At 35.2% G+C, this 11591-nt stretch overlaps 1 protein-coding gene across 1 annotated transcript; it reads left to right on the forward strand.

Annotated features, from left to right (window-relative positions):
• Nucleotides 1-10374: 10374 nt before the first annotated feature.
• LOC308649033 (olfactory receptor 12D2-like) lies at nucleotides 10375-11301 on the forward strand (the record flags this gene model as incomplete). Its single annotated transcript, XM_081294300.1, has 1 exon — nucleotides 10375-11301. One exon carries the CDS (start codon nucleotides 10375-10377, stop codon nucleotides 11299-11301), a length of 927 nt encoding a protein of 308 aa, XP_081150426.1.
• Nucleotides 11302-11591: the final 290 nt, after the last annotated feature.

The raw sequence follows: 11591 nt of genomic DNA on the forward strand, positions 1-11591 counted from the left end.
TTTTTGAATTAGATCTTTTTCCCTTTTTCATATCTTTTTGGTGATCTTGCATCAATGGTTGGTTTGCGGGAATGAATATATATGTGTATATGTTCTCCCACTAAGAGTAAAATTCTCTTGTTCTCTCTCCTTTTATTTTGTTTTCCCTATTTTGCCGCAGTCTGGCTGGGCACAAAATAACTGAACCACCACAAAAACTTGTAGATTCCAACAGCAACTCTTTATTCCCGAACTCTCACCGGCACTCTACAGGCACGTTCTGGGGAAAACTCACCTCCACCGGGCTCTGCATCCCAAATACTCTCTGAATCCCGCAAGAACTCAACGGGAACTCAAGGAGTGGGCACCTGAGGCAGCAGGATATGCTCTATTCCCAGCAGGATCCACCTTAAACCCGGATCCACCCTAAACCCTGATTGCCCTAAACCTGGATCTGCCCTAAACCTGGATCCGCCCTAATCCCTGAGCAAGGTCACCTTTCATGCAATGTCACTGCAAATGACCTGGGTCCAATGCAAGCCCATTTCCACAATGGAGAGTCCTCCCTCTAAGTAACATTGGGTAGGCTGACAAGGAAATTGCCATGCATCATTCCTACTTGGCTATGGCTCTCAGCACTATTTTTTTCTCTTACTTCTTTGTAACATCATTTACTCTCTTCTGTGTTATCTCTGTTCACATTTTGAACATTCTAAACTCTTTTCTACCTCCAAAACACATTTTCTTTTTTCTTAAGGAACTGTTTTTACTATCTTTTAGAACTATTTTGTTTATGTAACTCTTGTCCCCACCATTTATGTTGTTGCAATTATTGCTTCTGTGGGTGACATACTAGACACCTGCAGTTACTTTAATATCAGATCTAGTTCACAGTTATTTATTATTTTTATGTCAGCAATTATTGACTCCAGCTTTCCTTTTTAGTGGTAATTAGTGTTGTAGATATCATAGGAAGCACCAAGTGTTTATTTTAACATTATATATTTTTTGCATCAGTTGCTGCTATTATTTGTTTCAACCTTTTCTGTGAGGGTGCTGAGAATCTACAGAGATACTGCAAGTACACAGGGTAGATTTTACTCCTGAACTAAACTCAGTCAAAAGAAAATACACCTTGCTTTACACACAAATTAACAATACCCACACTTCAGCTATATTTTAATACAAAGAATAAAAGAGACAAAAACCCAAACTAATGACCAGGCCACAAATCAGAATGTCTGGGGAGAGGTCCTCAGGTCCCACTCATGGACATTCGCTCCAACAGCAAAAACACCTTCAATGAATTCTCTTGTTCTGTTATGAAAAACATGATAAGTCAAATAAGCTGTATACCTTAATAAGTCTCTAAAATACACAAGACCTTGCTGATTATGGAATCCAAGAACTGGAAGATTAAGTGACTAGCCTTAAACATTCAGAGAGTATTAAAGAAAAGAAAATGAGTAACTGTGTTCAGAATATACAAGAATTTTGGGACATTAAGAGACCAAAGAATCATTAGAATTAAAAGGATTGTAAGCAGCTAATGGAATGGATAGACTTTGGGGGAAATAACAGAAAAATTATCAAGCCTTGAGAAGGAGATGGTCATCCAGACACAGGGTGCATTCAGAACCCCAAATAAACAAAATCAAAAAAGAGCCTTTCCACGACAAATAATTAAAATGCCTAACATACAGAACAAAATAAAATTTTAAAAGCCTCAAAATAAAAATATCATGTCACATATTTTATTGATTTAAAAAAATAAATGCAGAGGAATGCATTACAACTGTTATTACACACATACAGCACAATTTTTCATATCTCTGGTTGTATATAACATATGTTGACACCAATTCATGTCTTCATACATGTACTTTGGATAATAATGTCCATCATATTTCACCATCCTTTCTAACCCCCTGCCCCCTCCCTTCCCCTCCCACTCCTCTGCCCTATCTAGAGTTTATATATTCCTCCCATTCTTTCCCTCCATACCCCACTATAAATCAGCCTCCTTATATCAGAGAAAACATTTGGCATTTGTTTTGGGGGGATTGGCTGACTTCACTTAGCATTATCTTCTCCAATGCCATCTATTTACCTGCAAAGCTCCACCAGAAAACTTCTAGAACTAGTAAATGAATTCAGTAAAGTAGCAGGATATAAAATCAACACCCATAAATCAAAGGTATTTCTGTATATCAGTGACAAATCCTCTGAGAAGGAAATGATGAAAACTACACAATTTACAATAGCCTCAAAAAAAAAAAAAACTTGGGAATCAACTTAATTAAAGAGATGAAAGATCTATACAATGAAAACTACAGGACCCTAAAGAAAGAAACCAAAGAAGACCTTAGAAAATGGAAAGACCTACCTTGTTCTTGGATAGGCAGAATTAATATTATCAAAATGGCCATACTACCAAATTGACCACACTACTACAGACTTAATGCATTTTGATCAAAATCCAAATGTCATTCCTAATAGAAATAGAAAAAGCAATCATGATGAAACTCATCTGGAAAAATAAGAGACCCAGAATAGCTAAAGCAATTCTTATCAGGTCATATTTAGAGGCAAACCAATCAGAAATACTTTTAATTTTTTCAGCATAAACTCTAAAAGCCAGGAGGGCTTGGAATGATGTTTTCCAAGCCCTAAAAAAACAAAACAAAACAAAATAATCAAACAAAAAATCACTGTAAACCAATATTGCTATACCTAACAAAACTGTCCATGAAAACAAAAGAAAAATTAAAAATACACCCAAGATAAGCAGAAACTAAAAAAAAAAAAAACATGACAACTAAGCTGGCACTACAGAACTTACTTATAGAAATACTTCCCACAAAAGACATCAAAACCAAACCCCACAAATCTCATGAAAAGAGTAGCTAATCTAAGGAAAAATAGGATCAAATTAAACATTAGAGATGAATCAAACTGGGAGGAATCAATAAACATTCTCTGTGCAAACACTACATATAAAATCTCTAATTAAAAACATAGATTGCAAGAATGGATTAAAGAACAAGATCCACCTATATATTACTTGCAAGAGACTCACCTTACAAGCAAAGACAGACACAGGCTAAAAGTGAAAGGATGAAAATTGATACACCATGTGAATGTAGCTCAAAAACATGCAAGAGTAGCCACTCTTATGCCGACAAAGAATTCAAGCCAAAATTAATCAGAAGAGACAAAGGAGTTCATTTTATATTGGCAAAGGGGACAATCGAACAAGATATAATAATAGTAAATATTTATCCCCCAAATATTGTTGAACCTAAGAAAGACACAACTTAAAGTCTCACACAGACTCCCATATGACAATACTGGGTAAATTCAACATTTGTCTCACCATTAGATGTAATGATGAGACATAAACTCAGTAAAGACTCTTTGGACGTGAAAAAATATTAAAAATCAAATGGACTTAACAGACATTTATAGAATTTTTCATCCGATAACACCCGAATATACTTTTTCTTCTCAGTGACTCATGGAACATTCTTCAAAATAGACCATACTTTAAGGCATAAGGCAACTCTTGGCAAATACAAAAAAAAAAAAAGATATAATTCCTTGCATCTCATAAGATCACAATGGAATGAAATTAGAAATCAGCACCAAAAATTCTTACACAAACTATAGAAATATATGCTTATTGAACAATACACTTTTGAATGATGAGTGAATGACAGAAGAAATCAGGGTAGAAATTTAAAAATTCTTATTATCAAATAAAAATAGTGATATGACACACAAAAACCTCTGGAACACTATGAAAACGGGGTTTCTTTTATATTTTTTAGAGCATTACAGTTTTAAATAGTAGTTGAGTTCATTTTGACAGAATTATACATGCATAAAATTCAATTTCAGTTCATGCTCCCCACTTTCCCTGTCCCTCCTACATATCCCCCCCAACCCCACCAATGGTTCTCCTTCCTCTACTCTACTGTTCTTCCTTTTGCTCATCTATTTATTAATTCTTGGTTGGTTCTTTCCAGTTATGCATAAAGTGAAATTCCTTATGTATATTTATATATACACATAATTTCTTAAAAATTTATTTCACATTTCCTCCCTCATCCCATTCCTCAGCTCGCTCTCTCGCTCTCTCTCTCTCTCTCTATCTCTCTCTCTCTCTCTCTCTCTCTTTCTCTCTCTCCCTTTCTCAATATCCATCTTCTACTCTACTGATATTCCCCATATCTTTATGATATCTGATCACCTCTTCCTTCTTTTCTTTTATTTTACTCTAGCTTCCACATTTGAGAGAAAACATTCAACCCTTGAATTCCTGAGTTTGGCTTATTTCATTTAGCATGAAGGTTTTCATTTTCATCCATTTAGCAGAAAATGCCACAATTTCTTTTTCTATTTCTATTTCTCTAAATAATTCATAAAATGACTGGGGATGTGGTTAAGCACCCCTGTGTTAAATCTCTATTACTTAAAAAATAAAAGGTACAAGTAGCCAATAAGTACATGAAAAAATTATCAACATCCTTTGCAATCAGAAAAATGCAATAGAAAAATACCCTGAAATTCTATTCAATCCAATTAGAATGTCAATCATCAAGAATATAAATAATAATAAATGTGGTGGGGATGTGGAGGTGGGGGGGACTGTTGATGGGAATAAAAATCCCTAATAACATTCACCATGGATATCATTATGGAGGTTCCTCGAAAAGCTAAAAGTAGAACCACCATTCAGTTCAGCTCTATAACTCTTTAGTATTTTTCTAAAAGAGCTAAAGTCAGTAAAGTCAGTATATATATATATATATATATATATATATATATATATATATATATATATACACACACACACACATGCTTATTGCAGCACAATTCACAATATCCAAGTTATGGAACTAGCCTAGGTACCCATCACCAAATGAATGGATAAAGAAAATGTGGTATATACACAGAATTTTATTCAGGTATAAATAAAAAAGAAATTATATCAGTTTCAGAACAATGGAATGGAAATAGAGGCCATAATCTTGATCAAAATAAGCCAGACTCAGAAAGAAGAGTATGTTTTCTTGTCATGAGCCGTCTATGGGCTGTGTGTGTGAGCTATGAGCATTTGAGAATATGAGGGGACTGGCCTGGGGTTAAGCACTTTTGGGGTTATGCAACCCACGTGTGCCTTTTCCCTCACTCTGCCTGTGATCCCACACAGCTGAGATGGTCATGACTTGCCAAGATGTCAATCAATCTGCTGACCACTAGACATCACCAAGCAAGACTCCACCCTTTGAAACCCAAACCCTTGCCTTATTTGGGTGGAACTTTCCTTCCCCAATAAATAGAGGGGTTTGGGGTGTGCTCATTCTCTTGTTTGCCTTTCTTGCTCCCCTTGCCCTCTTTCTGGCATGGGAGGCTGATCTTTGAGGTTGCAGAGTCCTCTTTGACCCATGCAATTGAGAAAAAGTTATTTTCATGTTTGTGTGATTTCTTCACCGTTTTCATAGTTATTGATACAGCCAACTCCTTTGAAAACAGTTCATCTCATCAACTTGGCCAGCTGGAGACATTTTCTCTCATATTTTGAAGGAGAGGGGATGCTAAAAGTTGAAGAGTGACCAGAAGCAACACCCCTGGGAACAGGAGGTTGAGATGAAGTTTATCAACACATCTTGCACTTCTGGATATTATACTCTATTAGTTAACAAGTCAGTAGACAATAAAAAACAGATAATTACAACTTATATCATGAATAAGAAGACAACATTGGGATAATGTTCCTTTACTTTATTCTCAGTGTGGCTTACCCCACAGCCATACTATAAATACAAATTAGGTTGTGTTATTCCTTGGCTTAAAAACTGACAATGATGTTCACCTCATTGCTAGAATATTTCTCTCTCTCGCTCTCTCTCTCTTCCCCCTCTCGCTACCCCTTTGCAGAAAATTACTGGATAATAAGGATTTCTCTGTCAGTTTTATCACATACTATCATTGGTTTCTATACTAACAAAGAACTACACCAACACCAACATTTGGTATAATCTCTCTTTTTTGTTCTAGCCACTATAATGAGTGTGTAGTCAGATCACATCATAATATTAATTTTAATTTCCCTTACAATAAAGAAATTGTTCACTACATTCATTAGCTACTTTTATATTCTCTTTTATCAATTATATGCTTCAGTGTTTTACCCACTTTTTCTTTTAATTAATATGTCTATTAATCAACTTGATATGATCTGAATCTAAATATAAATCCTCAGACAATAGATGGAAAAATATTCCCCTATCCTATGGTTGACCTTTTTATTCTGTTGATAATGTCTTATGATGAAGATAAATTCATTGTGTTTGTTTTTTTTTTTTTAACTGAGAGTTTAGGTTCCAAAAGAGAAACTCTGAAACTTCCTTCCTTTGTAGGTAGGTTTTTCTCTATTAGATCCCTTTCACTATACTATCATATTCAGAGACCTTGGCTTTATCCACTGGCCTCAATTCTCACCTTCTGCTTTGTTTTGGGCTCAGGTCTTTCTTCTGTAAACAAAATTTTCTATAATATAATAATTGCTTGAGAGAAGAGCTGTCTTAACTCTTCGAGGCATTTTTACAAAAGAAGAGTAAAGGTTTGACCTTTAAGATATCAAGACACACAATAAAGTATTATTAATTAAAATTCAGGTTGTTCAATGAAAAAAATAACAAGTGTAGAAATACAGCATGCATTTGGGGGCCTTGAATATTATAAAGATTATATCATGCATTTTTGAAGAAGGAAAAGCTAGTCTGTCTGTCTTCACAGAGACAAAGTAAAGCCAATTCTTTTCTTACAGTATGTATAATGTGACCTCTAAATGCCTAGAGTCGTAAGTGACAAATATTAAACTCTACATCTGATAAATGTGTGGAATTCAGTGCAAGACAAAAAAAATGATAAAATTGAGATGGTTGATGTTTCTAAAGAATGAAGACTATATTTCAGTGATTTCTAGAACTAAATAGCCTCAGTTTTAGTTTTGTAATTTATCACCAAAAAATGGAAGTTTACTTGAATTCTTGAGCCTAGATTTTCTTCTGGTAAATGGTAATGGTTTTAGTACTTCTTTCATTTGGCTTTTCTGAAAATTAAATGAACTACTGCATGTTAGGAACTCAGAACAATAACTTATAATTAAGGAGCATGCAGTGGAGGTTATTTATTTGCATTATATTTGCAGCATATAAAATAACGAGGACCCACTAATGTGATTCATATAGAATGAACTCCTACCAGAGCAACAAAAATAAAAAGCCAGTAAAAATATGGACAAAGTACATTACACATTTATAACTGCTATTAGGTCCATCTATAGATGGCAGATCCACATGGTTACCCCTTAGATTAGTCAGACTGAAACTTTTACCTAAAGATTATAACAAGAAATGAAGGTACACGTTAGGAAAGCCAATAGTATTCCCTAAGCAGAGAAAAATGTAAACTTTTGTATGCCAAAATTAGAGAAAAGTTATTACCAACAGTGAAGAGTCGGAAAAAACAAAAGTACTACTACTTCCCATTACTCCTTTTTCTTTGCTATCCTTAAAATCATAGTAATATCTGAGTAGAATATTAAATATAACCATCTTTCTGTATTAATAGGATATGTGACTCACTGATTAATTTTCTTTACCAAAGTATGTTCTAAGGGAGTGCCCAAGAAAAAAAGTCCACACCTCTATCTTAGGAAATGAAAGGAAATTTGACTAAGAAAGCACATTAGGCTGTTGATACTTGTACTGTCTATGGCTCTGAAATTAAAAACCAAAATGCAGCAAGAAAAGAAAATAGGAAGAACAACAAAACAATAGAACTCCACAGAGGAATGTTATAACACTACCCCCGTCATCATTGTAAGTGTGGAATGGTACCTGTTTATTCCTATAAGAATCCCTCTTTGTATCAGGGGACACACTCTCTCTCAGGATTTTTGTCTAGAGAGCCATGGCTCATTAAAAAGGCCAGCAGATTTTCAGAAAACAAAGAAGAGATTTTGGAATACAAATGATGTATTCTGAAATCTCATCATGAAATGTCACTTTGAATATTTTTCTATCATGTATAATCACTAAGGCTATAAACCTGAAAATGTTTCTTAATTGTTCAGTGATTCTGAACACGCCATCAGGTAAGAGAATGAAATAGGAGAAGGCTGAAAAGTTGCCCATATTTTTTTGTTAATGCATGATCTGTCTGCTTATTGTCATTATCGCTAATGGTTCAGAATTTAAAGCTGGTTTCATATCTTATGATGATTCCTCATCGTATAGATTTTGAAAGCACTTTACTTCCCACATCTTTAGTGATATACCTCATTATCAATTTAGCATGCCTTGTTTTTTAAATATTCCTCAAGGCAAACCTGTAATCTCTAAATACTGAAATTGTAGGGAAAGGAACCAAAGAGAAGTGTGAGAGCTAATATTCTTTAGAAGTTAAATAATTTGTTGTTTGACTTCTTATTGGTTTTATTTTGTTCTGTTATCAAATAGATTTTTGATGCAATTTTATTGGGTCACAGAAGCAAGATTTATGTTTGGCAGATCACTTGTTTATTTGAAAGGGTGATAAAATTTTTGAACTATACACACTGTGCATGGCTATTAAGAAAATTATTCTGAATTATTGGAAGACAGCTCTTCCTGGAGGTATAATAGAAGTTAACTTCCCAAAATCTTCTCCAAAATAAAGCCAAAAGTCCCAGAGGTTCCCAGAAAGGAGTCATTCACTTTTTTACTCAAATCAGCTTCTTCTTTCCTCTGAATGTTCAAACCTCAAATGATTCTCCTTTTTTAAAAAACACCTCGATGTCTGCATCTCTTCAGATTTCCTTATAGTTCTTTTTCTTCTTTCAGTGCCTCCCCCATCTACAAGTTCCCCACATGTCCTTTATCCTCCCTTCCTAATTAGCAAATTAACTCACTGTACATGTTAAAGGAGAAACAAAGAGCTACTTGAAATTTTGTCTGCTTTTCTCAGTGTGGCTAAATGAGATAGCACCAGGTACTTTACAAATGTTATAGGAGAAAAGATTCAAGAGTTTTCTCAGTGAACAACACAATGTAGTCAAATGCCAAATCTCATAATTAATAATTGCAATTCCTCAAGAGTCTCAGCATTCACAAAGTAAAATGCTATTATTTCAATTCTGCAAAAGAAACGAAAATTAATACATTTCTTTAATAGAAGACAATAATTTTATTTAATGGGGAAAAAAAGAACAAACAGAAAACACTTTTGCAATTGAGGAGACCTGGAAATTTGTGACAACTTTGGAGATAGCAGATACAAAGCAGACAGACTTCTGGTGGCATGAGAAATGATATAACTGCTGGTGACGCATTAAAGGAGCCAAAAGTCAAGGAGGTGATTTCCAATTGAGGTACAATATTCTTTGATAGTCTATTCCTGAGGACTGAATTTATTTCAGGCAAAATAAAATAAGACGTAAAATGTGTCAAAAAGAAGATAAGATTTTAAAGGATTAAAGGAATAGATAATTTTAAAAATAACATTAAGTAATGTAAGGTGAAAACTTTAACTCATAAGAGGAAGAAAGTTTATCCAGGGATTTCAGCATCTAAAAAAAAGAAAGAAAGAAAGAGTCTGAGAGCAACTAAACAAGAGAAAAACAATAACATTTGTCATAAAAGAAGTGATTTGAGATCCTACTTGAGAAAATACAAGGCTCAAATTGTAGAAGAAACGAAGCCCATCATTGGATATAGCAGTGATAAAATTTCAAATATATCTAGATTAATAATGATTTGTTGATCTCATTTCCTATTCAAATAGGACTCTGCGACTTTTCCAAGAATGTGGATCAGAAAGAGATGAGCGAGAGAACAGCCTAGCCCCTTTTACTACAGAAAAGTTATTGCCCCTGTTTTAGGGATTGTTCATATATTTAAGAACTTTATGATGCAATAATTCCATCCCTGGCTATTTTTCTTAAGTAAAATTCTTCAGGTCACTTCCCACTCCGTAAGGAAATCACAGGGGTGGTAGAACACTTAAGATATTATCACCTCATGCAGCTGATTTAGGAGATGAAAAGGAAGTTGTTTTGGAATGTAGATGTTCACAGCCAGAGAAGATGGTAGACTGAAAACCTGCTCTAAATTCCTAAGAGAAAGAAAAAAGTATTAATGAAATATTCAATTTTTAAAAATGACTGATCCACAACACATGTAGCCTAAACATTTAAATATTACACAAGATCTGAGGCAGGCTTTCATGCAAAACTACCACACTCTTCCTCAAAATTTTTTGTCTTGGCAAGAAAATCATCAGTTAGAAAGATTGATTCTTATTAGGAATAAGGTTTCAAAATTGCTTCTTCTTTTCTTTTAAGTGATGTTGAATCAGACTTCAGTCATTGAATTTCTTCTCCTGGGATTGACAGACATACAAGATCCACAGCCTTTTCTTTTTGCAGTTTTCCTCACAATCTACCTTGTGAATGTGGCTGGGAATGGAGCCATCCTGATGATTGTCATCTCTGACCCCAGACTCCACTCACCTATGTATTTCTTCCTGGGAAACCTGTCATGTCTAGATATCTCCTACTCCACAGTAACACTGCCAAAGATGCTGGAGAACTTCCTCTCTACACACAAAGCAATATCTTTCATGGGATGCATAAGCCAACTTCATTTCTTCCACTTCCTGGGTAGCACAGAGTCCCTGTTGCTGGCAGTGATGGCATTTGACCGCTTTGTGGCTATCTGCAAACCACTTCATTACACTGTCATCATGAATCCTCAGCTCTGCACCCAGATGGCTGTCACCATCTGGGCCATTGGATTTTTCCATGCCCTGCTGCACTCCATAATGACATCTCGCTTGAACTTCTGTGGTCCCAATCACATTCATCACTTCTTCTGTGATGTTAAGCCGTTGCTGGAGTTGGCCTGTGGGAACACTGAGCTCAACCAGAGGCTGCTCAACACTGTCACGGGGACCATCGCCACAGGTCCCTTCTTTCTGACCCTTCTCTCCTATATCTACATTATCACCTACCTCTTCCTCAAGACCCAGTCCTGCAGCACACTTCACAAAGCACTGTCCACCTGTGCCTCCCACTTCATGGTGGTTATTCTTTTCTTTGCTCCTGTTATCTTCACCTACATTCGCCCTACCTCAGGGAGCTCTAGGGACCAGGATCGCATCATTGCCATCATGTACAGTGTGGTCACTCCTGTTCTTAATCCACTGATCTATACTTTGAGGAACAAGGAAGTGAAGGGTGCCTTGTTTAGGGTGATCAGAAAGAGACCCTGACCTGAAGGGATCTAGAGAACTCTTCTGAAGCATAAATTACCAGGCAATGAGAAAGTTGAGATATATAAGTATACTGCTTCTCAAATTGTTTAGAATGTATATAGCAAAGGAAATTGGATAACAGAAAACTACTAAATGGAATAATGTGCTCTAGTTGTGTTAAACAATGTATTCCTAGGTAACAGAGGGTAAACATTTATATATGGAACACTAACCAGAAACCCTAATGTTGAATTTCTTTTAAAGAATATGATATGATAATATTGTTTTACAATATATTATAATGTGTT

Source organism: Spermophilus citellus (assembly GCF_964194105.1).
Source record: "Spermophilus citellus genome assembly, chromosome: 5".
In the NCBI taxonomy this organism is placed as follows: Eukaryota; Metazoa; Chordata; class Mammalia; order Rodentia; family Sciuridae; genus Spermophilus; species Spermophilus citellus.